Raw genomic sequence first — 18199 nt, 5'->3', positions numbered from 1 at the left:
ACAAACATTTATTTTTTGGATTTGCTTGTTTTTAAAATTTCATATTATGGGTCATAAAAGTAAAAAATGTAATTTTAAGCCACTTCTTACATGGTTATATGCAATAGCAATTGTGTCACCTCATAAAAGAAAGAAACTTCTAGATACTTAATAAAGATCTTAAATCCCTCCAGGTTTTATTCCAAATGAAAGCAGGTGTTGAACATTGTCATCTCCTAATACATTGAAATTACTAAAATCTTTAATAAGCTATATGCTACCGGGGTTTGAAGTAGTAACCAGATGTTTACAGTTTTCCCAGGATGACTTTTACATCTGAGCATTTACAGTGGAAATGAACTAAGTTTGCTACCTTAACAACAACAAAAAAACAAATAAAACACACAGACACAAGTTGCTTCTTTTGAACCAGAATTGAAATGATTTCCGTTATACTTAATCTGCCTTAATACTTTACAGTAAGATAAGATTTCCATAGCCTAACCAAACGTAAGATTGAAGTTTCCCCTCATGTTTAGAATCTTTATTGGGACATAATTTATACACTATAGTATATAAATTTTCACCGATTTTAAGTATAGTTTTAAATTTTTAGGAAATACATATACTTGAGCCACCATTATCAATATCCAGTTTTTAGAACATGTTTTATTGCACATATTTAAAGTGTATAATTTGACAAGTTTTGTCATCTATTTAAAGTCTTGAAACTATTACCACAATCAAGATAATTATATCCATCATCCCCAAAAGTATCCTCATGTGCCTCTATGTAATCTCTCTTTCTTGCTATTCTCATGCTTTCCTTCCCCACACCTGTCCCCAGGCAATCACTGGCTTGTTTCTGTCACTAGATATTAGTTTTCACTTTGTAGAATTGTATATAAATTGAATCATACAGTGCATACTCTTTTTTTTGTTGGGGGTGGGAATCTGGCCATTTCACTCTGAATAATTCTTTTGATATTTGTCTATGTTGCATGTATCAGTAGTTCTTTTCTGTTTATTATTGGTAGTATTCAGTTGTGTGAATATACCATAACTAGTTTATCCATTCACCTGTGATTGATACTTGGGTTGTTTCCATTTTGTACTTTTTTCAAATATAGCTGCTAATAAGATCCCTGTATAGTTTTTGTGTAAACATAGATTTCACTTCACTGGGATAAATACTTAGGAATTGTGTGGATGGATCACATGGTAATTTGCTGATAATGGGTTCTTTATCCATTTTTATATTTGAAAAAGCTTCATTTTTGAAAGAAATTTTTAGTAGACTTAGAATTTTAAGTTCATGGTTTGTTTCCTCAGTACTTTAAAGATATTGCTTCTCTGTCTTGCTTTCATTGTTTCTAATGAGAAATCTGCTGCTGTCCTAATCTTATATGTACATGTCATTTTTTCTGGCTACTTTTAATACTTTCTCTTATTGTTTGTTTTGAGAAATTTGATTATGTTATGCTTTGGTGTAATTTACTTATTTTTCTTTTGCTCGTCGTTCATTGAACTTCTTGGATACTTCTTAGATTTATAGTTTTCACTACATTAGGCAATTTTTCAGTCATTATTTTTTCAAATATATTTTCTGTTCCCTATCCTCTTTGCTTTTCATCAGGGACTTCAAGTACACATGTATTAGGCCACTAGAAGTTAAACTCACAGCTCACATATGTGCTGGGTTTTGCCCTCCAAATCTTTGCTTTCTGTCTTCTATTTTTGATCATTTCTGTTGCGCTGGCTTCAAGTTCAGTAGCCTCTACTTTTGCAGTGTGTAATGTGCCACCAATCCCATCCAGTTTTGGGGTTTTTAAAAAAAATCTCAATGTTATTTTCATCTCTAGAAATTTGTTTTGTGTTTTTCTGACTTCTTCAGTGTCCCTGTTCAACTTTTTGAACAGATGGAATATATTTATAATAACTGTGTGAATGTGTGCTAATCCTAACATTTATATCAGTTTTGTATTGGTTTTCATTTTATTTTTTTGATGGGTCCCACTTTTCTGTTTCTTTGCTTCCCTGGTGTGATAGACAGAATATTAAGAATGACCCCCAGAATCCCTCCCCCATGAATATGATGGGGTATCACTTCTGTGATAATATTACATTACATGGCAAAGGAGATTTTTGCATATGTAATTTAGGTTACTAATCAGTTGACTTTGAGTTATCGTAAAGGACAGTTATATGGGTGGGCTTAATAAAATCACATGAGCCCCTTAAAAGTAGAAAATTTTCTCTGGCCAGTGGCAGAAGGGGAAGTCAGATATGAATCATAAAAAGGATTTTATGTGCCATTGCTGGCATAGAGATGGGGGGGCGGTCACATGATGAGGGATGCAGGTCCACTCTAGAACTTGAAAACAGCCCCTGGCTGTCAGCCAGCAAGGAAATAGGATCCCTATTCTTACAGCTGCAGGAAACTAGATTCTGCCAATACCCTGAATGAGCTTAGAAGCAGGTTCTTCTTTAGAACTTCCAGATAAGAGCCTAGCCTGGCAGACACAATGATTTCAGCCTTATGAGATCTTTGACAGAGAATGCAGACCAGCCCACTCAAACTCTGGCCTACAAAACTGTTAGATAATAAATGGGTGTTGTTTTAAGCCACTACATTTGTGATAGTTGGTAATGCAGCAATAGAAAACAAATATACCTGATAATCTCTGATTAAATGCCAGACATTTGGAATTTTAGCTTGTTAGGTGCTGGGTATTTTTGTATTCCTACAAATATTACAAATATTACAAATATTTTTGAGCTTTGTTCTGGGTCATAGTTAGGTTACTTGGAAACAGTTTGATCTTTTGGGTAATGCTTTTAAGATTTGTTATGTGGGACTAGAGCATCATTTAGTCTAAGGGTAACTATTCTCTACTCCTGGGGCAAGACTGAAGACTTGGTCTGGAGAACCTTCTGCACATCTCAGGGATTCTGTCTTTGGACAGCTGTATTTTTTCCTTTACTCTGCCTGTGAAATCTCGCCACCTCAGTCAGTTCAGCCTCAATACTCTCAGTTCTGTCTCCTTAACTCAGGTAGTCCACTTGGCTCCACCTGAGTTCTCCTTCCCTGTGCTGTGTCCTAGATATTCTCAAGGTAGTAAGCAATCTTAGGACTCTTCTCTCAGGGATCACTGTTCTTCATTGCCTGATGTCCCTTTCCTTTAACACTGTTTTTTTCATATTTTTTGTCTGATTATTTTTTTTTGGTTGAGTTGAGATTAAATACAGACTTTTTTACTTTGTTGAAAGAGTCCTTTGGTTACTTTTAAATAATTAAAAAATTAAGTTTTAATTATTTAAGTTTAATAGGACAGCTTCTACCAGGAAATACTCTTTCTAAAGTGCTATACTATGGGCAGTATCTAAAATTTTAATACTGAGGCACCATTTAAAATTTTAATACACTAAGTCTAGCCCAGATGATGACAAAGCCATATCTCCAGATGCCTAAGCTCACAGTTCCTCATTTTCATTTGAACACTTTTAGTTTGTATTTGCCTAAGGAAATTATAATTACTTTATGCTTAGATAATTATAGCCCATAATTATTTGACTAACTAAACTATTAAAGTGAGAAGATAATGTTATTTTACATCTCAAATAGAACAGAACTCCATCTACTTATGCCAAAAAAAAACCCCTATAGTCCTTTCCTGTGTTAGCTATATAACTATTAAACACAACTGTTATTTACATTGTCAGATTTCCTTGTTTCTAATTTCTTTATGTTTATTTTAGTAGGCATATTATTTAGTTTTATGTTTCCCTCCCACATGTTTTATCCACATAATTCTGTAATTTTTCCATGGAATTATAGAAATGAGTATTCAGATACACAGGAAGTTTAAGTAACTAGTTTTGTTCTATGCCCGACAGCTGGTGCTGTTCTTTCTATACATTTTTTATAGTTGTTTTAATTAAGAATTTTTAATAGGTTTCTCTAAATAAAGCAGTAAAGATGATAGTTACCTCGAAGATGCTCTGGAAGAAGAGATTTTGTTATTTTAGCAGATATTTTTCCCCCCTATTTCTGAATAGGTAACAACGACATCATTTTATATGTTGAGTATTGATGTTTTCTTATTTGATATTTGTTCATGCTACAGGTACTTTGGAAGTTCGTCTAATGGGCTGTCAAGATATCCTAGAGAATGTCCCCGGACGGTCAAAAGCAGCATCGGTTGCACTACCTGGTTGGAGTCCAAGTGAAACCAGATCATCTTTCATGAGCAGAACGAGTAAAAGTAAAAGTGGAAGTAGTCGAAATCTCCTAAAAACCGATGACTTATCCAGTTCAGTAATCAGATTTTTTTATCAATCATGTAACAAATTAAAGGACCTATACAAAGGGCTGAGCAGTGGGGACAGAGAAGAGTGAGACGAGTTAGAGTTGGACAACAAACTTTAAAATTATGATTTCCATAATTTAAATTTAAAATATTAAAAGCTATAATGACAGGAAAATTTAAAAGACTACAAAATTTACCCTGCTGAAAATATGTTAGAAAACTGAATGACATATAACATTAATTCTTTTGGAATAATGAAATATTGAACATCTTTATGTCAAACTCTTTGTGTCACATCTTGATTCTTTTAATGGTATAATGACACCTCTAAACTAACGTTGAAATTCTGATAGCTAACCACTGAACTAAACATGTTTAACTAGGACTGGGTCCCAGAAGTAAACTGAAATGGGGCAGTGGGTAAAGGTGGTAAAGTAAAATGGGAGAGGTTTATGAAGTACTTTGGAGACACTGTAAAGTAATCATAAACTATGATGTAATTATACAACTGGTGGAAAAGGCATGTGACAATTCAGCCTAGTACAGTATGTCTGTGCTTTCCTGTATCTAGAGAGAGACTTTAGGAAAAATGTGAAAATAAAAATTGTTTAAGGTAACAACATTAATAAATAGCAAATGTAGAGAGAGAAAAACTGGATGACTGATATTGACATATAAATATACACACACACCTGACAAACAATTACTGGTCACCTGTTAGTCCTTTCAGTTACATTTTAATATAAACGAAATAGTGATTACTATTTGTGTTTTTGTGAAACACAAAGGATAACTTGGGAGGGTCTAGTGGGAGTGTATATATAAAACTAGCCATTTAAGATTCAAAAGCTTCAGTAGTGAGTAAGAAAAACTTATTTTCAAAGGATCATAAGACTTTTGTTGATATTAAACAGTGGCATTTCTATTTTAAAGGTTTTAAAATATTTAAGCAAGTTTTAAATTGTAATTACAGATGATGTCTGTGCAGTTTTGAAGCTAGATAATACTGTGGTTGGCCAAACTAGCTGGAAACCCATTTCCAATCAGTCGTGGGACCAGAAGTTTACACTGGAACTAGACAGGGTAAGATGAGAAACTTTTTACTTGAATTTTCATTATATTTATAATTCATTTTTAATGTAAATTTTGTTTTAGAAGACTTTGGTAAGTTTTATTCTTAACAGCATATAAGAAGGACCTAGGTATTTTTGACATTTCTCATCTGATGAGGTATACATAAATCTACCTTATCAGATTGCTGCAGGAGTTTTCATTTGTGCAGTGATTTGAAAATGTATACTTTGTACTACCCTGAAAGATCAGCAATCAGGTGACATCTAATATTGAAATTTTTTTTATTTTAATAGTGTGCTCTCTGACAACTAAGGTGATTCTTCTGACTCACCACTTGTTGGTTATATTATCAAAGCTGGATTTGAAGTGAGCTATTGTGCTCAGACAACCATTCCTCCATGTATCTCAGTGGCTTTCATGAATAATGTGAGTGGCTAGAATGCAATCTGTAGCTGTAGAACCCAGCAGAAGTTAACTTGGTCCACAGTAGATTTAAATCCACGATGATAACTTTATTATTTAGATTCTAATCTATCCGTTGGGGTGTGGGAAGAAAATATTAAAACTTAATCATAATTTTATCTAAAAAATAAGAAAGATATTAAGCTTTTTATCATTTAGTATTCAGATTGATGGTACATATGTCATTTTAAAAGTTACATATATGGGGGTGGCGGTGGGGGTGGAATGAATTGGGAGATCGGGATTGACATGTATACACTAATATGTATAAAATGGATGACTAATAAGAACCTGCTGTGTAAAAAACTAAAATAAAATAAAATTCAAATATAAAAAAATAAAATTACATATATTAGTGAGAGCAGATTTACAGTGCTTATTGATGATGTGAGGTGGCAATTACTGCTCTGGCCTCTACTTTTAAAATACTTTTTCCAGTTTATTTTTTTCTGTCTCACAGCCAGTATCTTAATCAGGCCCTCATCATTGCTTTTCTTGGTTCACATACTGTGTCTGACACATAAATATTAAATGTACTTGAACAAAATGCTTAACTTTTTATGTATACCAGTTTCCTTATCTTTAATACTATCTACCTCACTGAAATGTGTGAGGATTAAATCCATGTAAAAATCTTAGGCTAGTGGTAGGAACTCAATTAATGTTGGCTATTTTTACTAAAGTAATTTACTAACTAATCTCCATGTGTCTGAGAACCAGACTGATCTTCAAAGAATAATACTTTCATCTAGGCATTCATTCTCTAGTTTAGGATCATTCATTTAATTCATTAAAAATTATTATGAAATTATTTGTTCATTTATTCCTTGATGCATACTGTATTCCAGGCACTTCCAGGTGATAGATTAGCAACAAACAATATAAACAAGATCTCTCCAGATTTCCTTAAGGAACTTATACCTCAGTGGCTTCTCAGTATATGTCTGATTATTTGCAGACTTTTTACCATTACGTCTGAAACTGTGTATGATTTCAGTTAAAAAGATATTGAGGACATTGAATACTAGGCTAAGGTGTTTATACTTGTTGGTAGTGGGGATGAGAGAGACATAATGGAAAAATTGATCTTGGGGTATGTATGAAGAATGAATTTGAGAGAATAGAGACTAAAGGCATATAAATTGTCAGGAGGTTACTCCAGTGCTACAACTGTAAGGTGAAGAGAACTTGAAGTAAAATGTGGCAGTAGGAATAGAAAGAAAGAGATATATATATAGGAATTGCTGTAATGGAACTCTTAGGCTTAATAGTCAGTGATTTTCTGTTCTGTGTCAGGCACCATTCTAGATGCTGGTTATGATTGACCAAAATAGTCAAAGTCCCTATATTTATGGACCTTATATTCTAATGAGGGAAGACAAATAGTTAACGAGTTTTTTTTTTTTAAATCTTCAAGTGCAATGAAGGAAGTAAATAAAGTATTGTAAATAAGGGGGTGGGGGCTATTTTAGGTAGAGGACATAATTAGGGAAAGTCTCTTTGAGAAGGCTACGTCTGACTTGAAACCAATGGGGGGAAAGTTGCCAGACTTACAAAGATCCAGGTAGAGTGTTCCCAGCAAAGGAGAAAAAACATACAACGCCTTGGGGTAGGAGAAAACTTGATGTGTTGCAAGAATAAAAATCATGAACAGAGATCAGTGTAAAGAAGTAAAAGAGCAGAGGCAGGTGGGTGTCAGATTACTAGGGTCTTTATAGTCAATAAATTAGAAGATAGTGAAGGACTTTTAATAGGGGATTTTTCATCATCTGATTTAGATGATCAAATAGAAATAATATAAATATAGAAGCTAATAAAAGAGTTAGCAGCCCATAATGGGAAAGAGTTTATAAAGAAAGAATAAAAAGGTCTAACAATCAAATCTTAAGTAGTGTTCCAAGTACAGGAGGAGAAGGAAGGTTTGCCAAAGAGAAATAGAAAACTCTGGGTTGGATCAGATCATACCCTAGATCAGATCTTAACCTTATAAAAGCTTATCGAGTGAAGAGTTGCTGGAATGGTGAGGTGATGAAAATCCTGTTACATATGGAACTTTTGAAGGAAAATGGGATTTAAAATCTATTAAAGAAGAGATTTAACAAAGATTTGGTAACTCTTTAAAGTTAAAAGGAGGAACACGTAAAACAAGAATTAAACTAGTGATAGCAATGAGATTTCCTTTTGTGTGTGTTGACTCTGATGGCTTGGTGGTAACTTTCTGGAGCTCACTGTCAAGGTTTACTGGATGGGTCCTTGTTTATGCTGATCAAGTAGCAGTGTTTGCCAGATGCTTGGAAAAGGGGCAAGTGGTAAGCCGTAGTACAGGTTCCTTCCATCCTTGGATTGACTGTATACTTTGTGGGTGTGGAAGACAAAGCAGAAGTCAATGATGGCAGATTTCATTTCAGTACAAAGAATAGTACTATTAAAAAATGAACTGAGCTGCTGTAGTAAGTTCTCTCTCAGTAAAGTTTTTTTTTAACTTTTTATTTTATATTGGGGTATAGTTGATTAACAAAGTTGTGTTAGTTTCAAGTGTACAACAAAGTGATTCAGTTATACATATACATGTATGTATTCTTTTTCAAATTCTTTTCCCAATTAGGTTGTTACAGAATATTGAGCAGATCTCCCTGTGCTATACAGTAGGTCCTTGATGGTTATCCATTTTAAATATAGCAGTGTGTACATGTCAATCCCAAACTCCCTAACTATTCCTCCCTCCCACCCTGCCCCCCGGTAACCACAAATTAGTTCTCTAAGTCTGTGAGTCTGTTTCTGTTTTACATAAGTTCATTTGTATCTTTTTTTTTATAGATTCCACATATAAGCAATGTCATACAATATTTCTCTTTCTCTGTCTGACTTACTTCACTCAGTATGACAGTCTCTAGGTCCATCCATGTTGCTGCAAATGGCATTATTTCATTCTTTTTAATGACTGAGTAATATTCCATTGTGTATATGTACCACATCTTCTTTATCCATTCCTCTGTTGATGGACATTTAGGCTGTTTCCATGTCTTATCTATTGTAAACAGCGCTGTAGTGAACGTTGGGGTGCATGTATCCTTTCGGACCATGTTTTTCTCCGGGTAATGCCCAGGAGTGGGATTGCAGGATCATATGGTAGCTCTATTTTTAGTTTCTTAAGGCTCTCTCAATAAAGTTGAATGAGCAACTCATATAAGAGAGATTTAAGGGAATTGTTGTATCAGAAAAAGATTACACTTCCAAGATTTTTTTCAAGTCTGATATTTTCTGTTTTTCAACTCTGATTTTTTTTCAGCTCTGATATTTGCTAGAACTAGTATTGTTACATGCTGTAAATTAGCTGTTTAATTAAATAGTTAGACCAATATAATTCAGTCAAGCCCACCAGAGAGGGAAATGCAGTTGAGGTTGTTAGTGTATATGGATATCGTTATATACATGTCTTGTTATATTTGCATCTTCCTTCTAAACTGTGAATACATGTAATATTTATGACTCTAAAATATTTCAGTTTCCATTCATTCTTAAATTAATAGGTTTGCTATAACATTGGTCTTGAAGCCAGACAAACTGGATTCACTTACTTATTAGATATTTGATGGTAGACAAGATACATAACCTTACTACTGGGCATTTATTTCACCATCTCTAAAATGGGGATAAAATATAATCCTTACAGGACTGTTAAGAAGAAATGCTTTGTGTTGCCTGGCACATTTAGCTACTCAGTGACTTTAGTTCTTTCTTTAGCCCTAGGCTGTGACATGTGGCTATGAATTTGAGTATAATGGAAGAGCATGTTAAGTAATGGGAAATTAACTGGTTGAATGTCATTTTCTTTCATTTCAGAGCCTATTTAAAGTAATTATAGGATTTTAATGAGTGTTATGATCAAAATGAAATTTAAGACATTTATTGTTAAAGGGAAAATGGCTGGTTAGAAGATTTCTCTTGTAGCCAGGTTATTGTGTTAGAGTTTTGTATTTAAAATAGAACTTAAAAGTAGTTAAGTGTCTTGCCATCATTTTATAATTAAGGAAACTGAGAACCATAGTGATTACATATTGATAAATTTCAGAGCTGGTACTAGACCTCGAGTGTCCTTCAAACTGCTCTTTCCTCTGTGGTGATTTGTATGAGATAGAAAGTTAGTGGCAAAAAGGAAGAAACAGCAGAAGACGATGAAAGCCTGGTAAAGAGAAAATAATTTAATATTACCCAAGCTACAAGCTTAGAAAACTAGAAAGACTGATAACTGTTGATTGGTTGTTTTTACTTGCACTTTTAATTCTCACCTAAAATTGTTTTTCTTCTTCATGGCATCAGACTTTCTTCCCACTTTGGAGTAACCCTCCCTTAAAAACGTTGAAGACACTGCATAGCTAAGTAAAGCTGTTCTCCCAGAGGCCAGTTAGACCTTCTGGGTTCCTGATATGCATGTTATGTATCCCTAATTGGATTATAAGCTCCTCTTTGGAGTCCACATTCCTTATTGTGATAAATCCTTCTGTTTACACAGTACATTTTACTTTTCATGTGCTTTTTTTAGTCTTTTACTTTATTCCTTATATTTATAGAATATTTATTTATAGAAAATGTTTATAGAAACATTTATAGAAAATATTATTTTAAACTGACATGTTCATGCTCAGTATTTTGCCTCAAATGTCAAGTTTCTTTCCTATGACATTCTGGAACTAAGTTGTCTATACTGTTTCTATCCTTTCCAAAATACAAAAATTCATAGGACTTTTTATTTATTTATTTTTTATTTTTGGTCACGCCACGTGGCTTGTGGGGTCTCAGTTCCCCAACGAGGGGCTGAACCCAGGCCATGGCAGTGAAAGCCCAGAATCCTAACCACTGGGCCACCAGGGAACACCCAGATAGGTCTTTTTTGAGTTTTGAGATACTGTAGAAATTATCTAGATCTAGAATGATCTAGAAAAGTTCAATTATGTTCCTGGGAGCTCAGGGCTCTGCAGAATTATTTCAGATGGCAACACAGACCCTTTTTTTTTCTTTTTGTTTTGAGATTCTGGGTAAGATGTCATTTGGAATTTGCCGCTTTAAAAAAAAAAAAGTTTTGAAAATTGCTGGTGTAATCCAGCCCCCTCATTTTACAGATTAATAAGGATATTATTATGGCCTAGGGGTTAAATAACTAGCCTGAGCTATAATCTAGGATTCTGAAGTGTCCTGTCAGTTCTGTGTTCTTTCTGTTATCAGGTTACCCTTTTTATATTTTCTTATAAAATTTGTTCTTTCTTAATGTTTATTATAAACACAGTAGCTATGTAATTTCACATTTTTTCTGAATTCCCTCAGCCCTCCTGCTGTAAAAGTTTAATCCTCCCATGAGAGATTGAAATAAAAAGCAGGACCCTTTATATCTAACCTTTTCCCATTCACATTTCCTTTTGATTTACTTTGCTAATGTAATAGAGAACGATCTTTATGAATATTAGAAACAGGATGAACTGAAACTTAGAAAAATTTTAGCAGGAGCCAGCTCTGTTAAGAGCAGAGTACTAGAGAACGTTCACTGATCAATGGAAAAGGAAGAAGAGAACATCCAGGAAGTGAGAGCCAGTAAAAATGTAATAGGGTTAATAGATTAGAAGTAACAGTGGCATTGAAGGACCAGTGGATGTTGAGGGACTAGAAAGAGTGAGCTAGTAGAATGTTAGGAGGTGATGGTCAGAGAGAAGGATTCAAACAGCTGAGATTGTGGAAAGATTGTAGATATTGGTAGGAGTGAGAGGCTAAGGTATCCAAGAACTCAAGGGATTCTTATTATTTATTGGTTTCACATTTTCAGAAATTGCCTATACATACTACTCTTAAACCATCCACACTCCTATCCTCATTCTTCCAAATAATTAGGTTAAATCAGTAACTCAGTGTTTATATTATTATGACTATGTAAATATTGTTTACAGATGAACCATGTTCCATACCATGATTACATTCTCTTTTTAGTACCAAGACTCACTTTGGGCAAATAATTGCCCTTTTTTTAATTGTTTATTTTGTTTTGCTTTGCTTAGTTTTGTATATACCTATCCTTTATCACCAGAATCTCCAGAAGGACTCTAGAATTAACTCTATGTAGGCAGTTGTATCAGCAAGCTGTCAGTCATCCTGGGACCCACTCTACTCCCCAGCAACATCCTTTCTGGAGCCTTACATCTTTCTGCTCCAATTTAAATGACTGCCATATAGCTTTTATCTTTCACCATAATCCTATTGGATCACCTGAGTCTTGAATTTCTCTTTCAGCTTTCTTGTTTTACTTCCTCATTTTGGTGGATCATATCCCACATTTACATGCTGAGAAAAGAGTGAATGAAAGTTTTAGAGATCTTGCATATCTGAAATATCTTTATTCTGCTGTCATGCTTGGAGTCTAGAATTCTAGGTTGGAGATTATTTTCATTAAGAATTTTAAGGAATTGTATTCTAGTATTGTAGTTGAGATTGCTTACGTGTCTTTGATTTCTAATCTTTGATTTTGATTTGCTTTTTCTTTTTTAAAGATTTTTATCTTTTTTTCCCTGGGGTTCTGTGATTTCTTAATGGTGTACCTTAGGCGTAGGTGGTTTTCACTCTTTGTGATACTGTGTGGCACCTTCAGTTTTGAAAGCTCATTCTTCATATTTGAGAAATCGCATTTATTTGATAATTTCCTCTTCATTTTCAGTGTCTGTCTTGCTAATTGAACCTTTTAGATTGACCCTCTGATTTTCTTATCTTTTATCTATTGTCTGTCAGTGTGTCTTTTTGTTCTGCTTTCTGGGAAAGTTTGATACTTTTATTTGCCAAGATTTGATTGACAAACTTATATCTGATATTATATTTTTAATTTCTAAAAGTTTATTCTTTTAAATATCTTGTTTTCCTCTCACGGGGATAATATCCTCTCTTACATTTTAGAGGATATCAGTTTTACGTTTTCTTCTCCCTGAATTAATTGTCTTTATTTATCCTGAGATCCATTTCATAATCTCTGTTTATCATATTGCAGATTTGGTGAAATATATGGCCACCCTTGGCTGTCTTAAAATGAGCCGTTAAGAAAATGATGGGAAGTTTTGTATGTGGGGCTCTTCCTTACCCAAGTTCTGAACTAGTTAAAATAAAGAAAGGTGTGACTAATGGAAAGTAAAATGTCATTATGAGCTGATATTTGAAAATGTGGTTGGGTGTGCAACAATAATGGGGCTATACTCAGTCCCTTAGATCATTGTGGGCTCCAGCTCATATAAAACTTAAGGCATAGCAGAGAAAAACAAATTGTATACTTCCATTTAACAGCCCAGCTCTCAAGGAAGGAAGGAAGAAATGGACTGGATTATTCATGTCCTGTTTCTCTCCCAGTCTTTTATCAGATAACTCACTCCAGGAGATGAATAAGAGGGTTAAGGTGGAGACCTAGATATTTAGGAGAATAATGAAAATTATTCCTCATAGAAACCATGATAATGAGCAAGATGCTTTCCTCCCTATAAAAGGATAAAAATGCATGCAAACATCTAAATGGGGTGTGAAACATCTTAATATAGAACAAGCCATAGAATACAAATACAAAGAAATTTTAATTTCTTCCATGTGTGAGCTAACATTTAGCATACTACTGTTGTTTTTGGCTGTACCACGTGGCTTGCAGGATCTTAGTTCTCTGACCAGGGATTGAACCCAGGCCATTGCAGTGAAAATGCCAAGTCCTAACAACTGGACTGCCAGGGAATTCCCACATTCGGCATATTGTTTAATCTGAGATGCTATTTTTTGTTTGTTTGTTTGTTTTAATATTTATTAGAGTATAGTTGATTTACAGTGTGTGTTAGTTTCAGGTGTACAGCAAACTGAATCAGTTATACATATACATATATCCACTCTTTATTAAATTCATTTCCCATATAGGCCATTACAGAGTACTGAGTAGAGTTCCCTGTGCTGTACTGTCCTTATTGATCATCTGTTTTATATATAGTATTGCATATATGTCAATCCCAATCTCCCAATTTATCCCACCCCCCTCCTTACCCCCTGGTAACCCCCTGGTAAACAAATAAGTTTGTTTTCTACATCTGTAACTCTATTTCTATTTTGTAGATAAGTTCATTTGTACCCTTTTTTTAGATTCCACATATAAGCGATATCATATATTTGTCTTTGTCTGACCTACTTCACTCAGTATGACAATCTCTAGGTCCAGTCCATGTTGCTGCAAATGGAATTATTTCATACTTTTTTATGGCTGAGTAATATTCCATTGTATATATGTACCACATCTTCTTTATCCATTCCTCCATGATGGACATTTAGGTTCCTTCCATGTCCTGGCTGTTGTAAATAGTGCTGCAGTGAGCACTGGGGTGCATGTATATTTTCGAATCATGTTTTTCTCTGGATATATGCCCAGGAGTGGGATTGTTGGATCATATGGTAGCTATATTTTTAGTTTTTTAAGGAACCTTCATACTGTTCTCCATAGTGGCTGTACCAGTTTTACATTCCCACCAACAGTGTAGGAGGGTTCCCTTTTCTCCGCACCCTCTCCAGCATTTATTGTTTGTAGATTTTTTGATGATGGCCATTCTGACCAGTGTGAGGTGGTACCTCATTGCAGTTTTGATTTGCATTTCTCTAATAATTAGTGATGTTGAGCATCTTTCCATGTGCTTTTTAGCCATCTGTATGTCTTCTTTGGAGAAATGTCTGTTTAGGTCTTCCACCCATTTTTTGATTGGGTTGTTTCTTTTTTTGATATTAAGCTGCATGAGCCATTTGTATATTTTGGAGATTAATTCTTTGTCAGTTGCTTTGTTGGCAAATATTTTCTCACATTCTGAGGCTTGTCTTTTAGTTGTGTTTATGGTTTCCTTTGCTGTACAAACGCTTTCAAGTTTAATTAGGTCCCATTTGTCTATTTTTGTTTTTATTTTCATTACTCTAGGAGGTGAGTAGAAAAAAATCTTGCTGCGATAAAAGAGTGTTCTGCCTATGTTTTCCTCTAAGAGTTTTATAGTATCTGACTTTACATTCAGAACGGTCTTTAATCCATTTTGAGTTTATTTCTGTGTATGGTGTAGGTAGTATTCTAATTTCATTCTTTGACATGTAGCTGTCCAGTTTTCCCAGCACCACTTATTGAAGAGACAGTCTTTCCTCCATTGTATATTCTTGCCTTCTTTGTCATAGATTAGGTGACCATAGGTGCGTGGGTTTATCTCTGGACTTTCTGTCCTGTTCTGTTGAGCTGTATTTCTGTTTTTGTGCCAGGACCATGCTGTCCTGATTACTGTAGCTTTGTCGTATAGTCTGAAGTCAGGGAGCCTGATTCTTCCAGCTCGGTTTTTCTTTCTCAAGATTGCTTTGGCTATTCGGGGTCTTTTGTTGCTTCCATACAAATTGTAAAGTTTTTTGTTCTAATTGTGTGCAAAATGCCATTGGTAATTTGATATGGATTGCACTGAATCTGTAGATTGCTTTGGGTAGTATAGTCATTTTCACAATGTTGATTCTTCCAATCCAGGAACATGGTATATCTCTCCATCTGTTTGTGTCATCTTTGATTTCTTTCATCAGTATCTTATAGTTTTCTGAGTACAGGTCTTTTACCTCCTTAGGTAAGTTTATTCCTAGGTATTTTATTCTTGAGTTGCTGTCTTTTAACTTATAATGGAGCTATAATAATACTTACCCTTTTTACCTCTTTTGCTGCTTCCAATTCTATTACTATCAAATGACACATCATATCCTCTGAGGCTATATGAGTTCTCTGAGCCAATGAACTATATATATAATTCTCTTTTCCCCCCATCCCTCTATCATCTCTTGACCACCAGGCACTTGCCAGTATCCTTAAGGACTTTGGTTCTTCACTCCAGCATCCCATCATCATTATGGGGGATTTTAAACATCTAACTATCTAAACAACAACCCATTTAACATATTATTTCAAACTTCTTTGAATGCATCAACCCCAGTATACCTTTGCTCCTTGTCATTTTAGCAATGAATCGTTCTGAAATCTTAAATTTAGTATCCTAAACTGTTACCAAATCTGCATAAAGCACCTAGTTTAACCCCTTGTACATAATGGTTTTGCTGTAAATGATAGCTTATGTTATTATTGTTACTCCTCTGGCTCTTTTACTTCTTTGTTACCACACAGCTAGATGTTTGGTCAAACATTTCCATTTCCTTGATTCTTCAGGAAGGAGTTTAGGAAGGGGCCATCAGAAAATTTCATTTTCTTCTCTGTTTACCCTAAAACTATTGTTACCCTTTACCATTTCCTTACTGATGCCCCCACAGTATCCTTCAACCTTGTCTTTATAGGTATGTAGGTTTTGGTTGGGAAATAAGATACATGATTAGAAATAGGAACTATATGTGTATACACTGAGGCAGAAAAGTTTGTAATAGGTTTGGAATAATAGTGAGTCTTTGGAACTTTTTCTAGGATGTGAATTGATATAGGGTGCAGTTATATATAACTGTTACAGCACTAAATAGTTTGTATCACAATTGTTTTCTTTTCTGCTCCCACATCTATAGGGGGCAGACTTTTCAAGCAGAGGTCATAGCTTTGTATTCTCCATTATCTCAGTCTCAGTCTTCTCTGTGTTTCTCATTTTCCCAAAAGATCCTAAGGTTTCCTTCTTTTTGTCACATTAGTTCCAGCTGAGAATCACCCTCATTGAACTCCTGAACTGAAAACAGATATTACTGTTTCCTGAGGTGGTAGTTTTCTCTTTGCCGCATAGTAGATTCTGATGGTCCCCTTCCCTGTCCCTCTCTTTGTCTCTGGAGGCTGATAGCTGCGGGTTTGAATCAGTGGGCTCTGACATGAAAGGGGAGACAATGTTAGACGATCTAAGGGCAGGAGGAGAGGGTAATCAGGGTGTTTGTTTCCTTCTCTCCTTCCCTTTTTTACAGCAGTGTTCATCTATGGCTACAGTTCCTGTTTGACAGTCCCTTTTCCAAGATCCAGTTCTCACTGAATTCTGATAACTGTTTCTTCTTGCTCATTCAGGCTAGGAGTGGTAATAGATTTCTACTGTAGCTAATCCTCAGATACTTCCATCCTTGTTGATTCCCTAACCTGAATCTTACCTTCATAAATAGCCAATTTTTAAAACTTAAACTCTTTTTGAGTGTGCAGTCTCTTTACTGCTGGGTTGATGTTTCCCAAGCCTATGTTGTCCTCAGAAGCCCATAGAAGACCAAATAATCAAAGGAAGAGACCAATTAATGTGACACCTGACATGTGCACCTTTACAAATCTCACCTTTCCTTGGCTTTTGAATTTTCCATGCTTTGAATAATTTTCTCTCTTTTAGTAGCTGCAGAAAATTTGCTTTTTGCCCTTTCTTTCCTTTTCAGCAGTGAAATCTCCCTCTCATTTTCACCTATCAGAGGTTCCCAAACTTTCTCGATTCACAACATCCTCAGTGTTCCAGTAATTTTTTTACAGTGCGTCTCTAGGCCAAAAGAAATGCCCAGTAGTTCCATTTATTAAGAAGTAGTTACTGGGAACTCCCTGACAACCAGTGGTTAGGACTCCATGCTCTCACTGCCAAGGGCCCGGGTCCGATCCCTGGTCAGGGAACTAAAATCCCACAAGCCGCATAGTGTGGCCAAAAATTAAAATTAAATTAAAAAAAGAAGTAGTTACTAACAAAAAGCTTGTGCACAGCAAAGGACACCATCAAGAAAATGAAAAGGCAATCTACAGAATGGGAGAAGATATTTGCAAGTCATCTATCAGATAAGAAATTAATATTGCAAAATATATAAAGAACTTGCACAACTCAATAGCAAGAACAACAAAAAAATAATCTGATTTAAAATGGGCAAAGAAACTGAATAGACATTTTTCTAAAGAAGACATCCAGATGGCCAACAATTACATGAAAAGATGCTCAACATCACTAATCATCAGGGAAATGCAATTCAAATCCACAGTGAGATATCACATGTTAGCATGGCTGTCATCAAGAAAACAAGAGATAAGTGTTGGCGAGGATGTGGAGAAAAAGGAACCCTTGTGCACTGTTGGTGGGAATAAATTGGTTCAGCCAATGTGGAAAACAGTATGGAGGTTCCTCAAAAAATTAAAAATAGAACTGCCATATGATCCAGCAATCCAACTCTTGGTATATATTCAATGGAAATGAAAACAGGATATTGAAGAGATATCTGCACTCCCATGTTCATTGCAGCATTATTCACAATGGCCAATATCTGGAAACAGTCTGTGTCCATTAAAAGATGAATGGATAAAGAAAATGTGGTACATATATACAATGGAATATTATTTAACCATGAGAGGGAAGGAAAAACTGCCATTGTGACAACATGGTTGG

General features: G+C 34.9%; 1 protein-coding gene across 1 annotated transcript in view; it reads left to right on the top strand.

The window, feature by feature from the left end:
- PKN2 (protein kinase N2) overlaps positions 1 to 18199 on the top strand; it is a 154328-nt gene that overhangs the window by 82640 nt on the left and 53489 nt on the right. Inside the window, exons 7-8 of the mRNA XM_060139618.1 lie at positions 4107 to 4292; positions 5263 to 5372. Of these exons, the coding sequence (XP_059995601.1) occupies positions 4107 to 4292; positions 5263 to 5372 (296 nt within the window). The remainder of the gene's footprint in view (positions 1 to 4106; positions 4293 to 5262; positions 5373 to 18199) is intronic.

The sequence above is a fragment of the Lagenorhynchus albirostris genome, chromosome 2, assembly GCF_949774975.1.
Source record: "Lagenorhynchus albirostris chromosome 2, mLagAlb1.1, whole genome shotgun sequence".
Taxonomy (NCBI): Eukaryota; Metazoa; Chordata; class Mammalia; order Artiodactyla; family Delphinidae; genus Lagenorhynchus; species Lagenorhynchus albirostris.
Note: the sequence above shows the minus strand (reverse complement) of the source record. Positions and strands in the feature narration are given on the sequence as shown.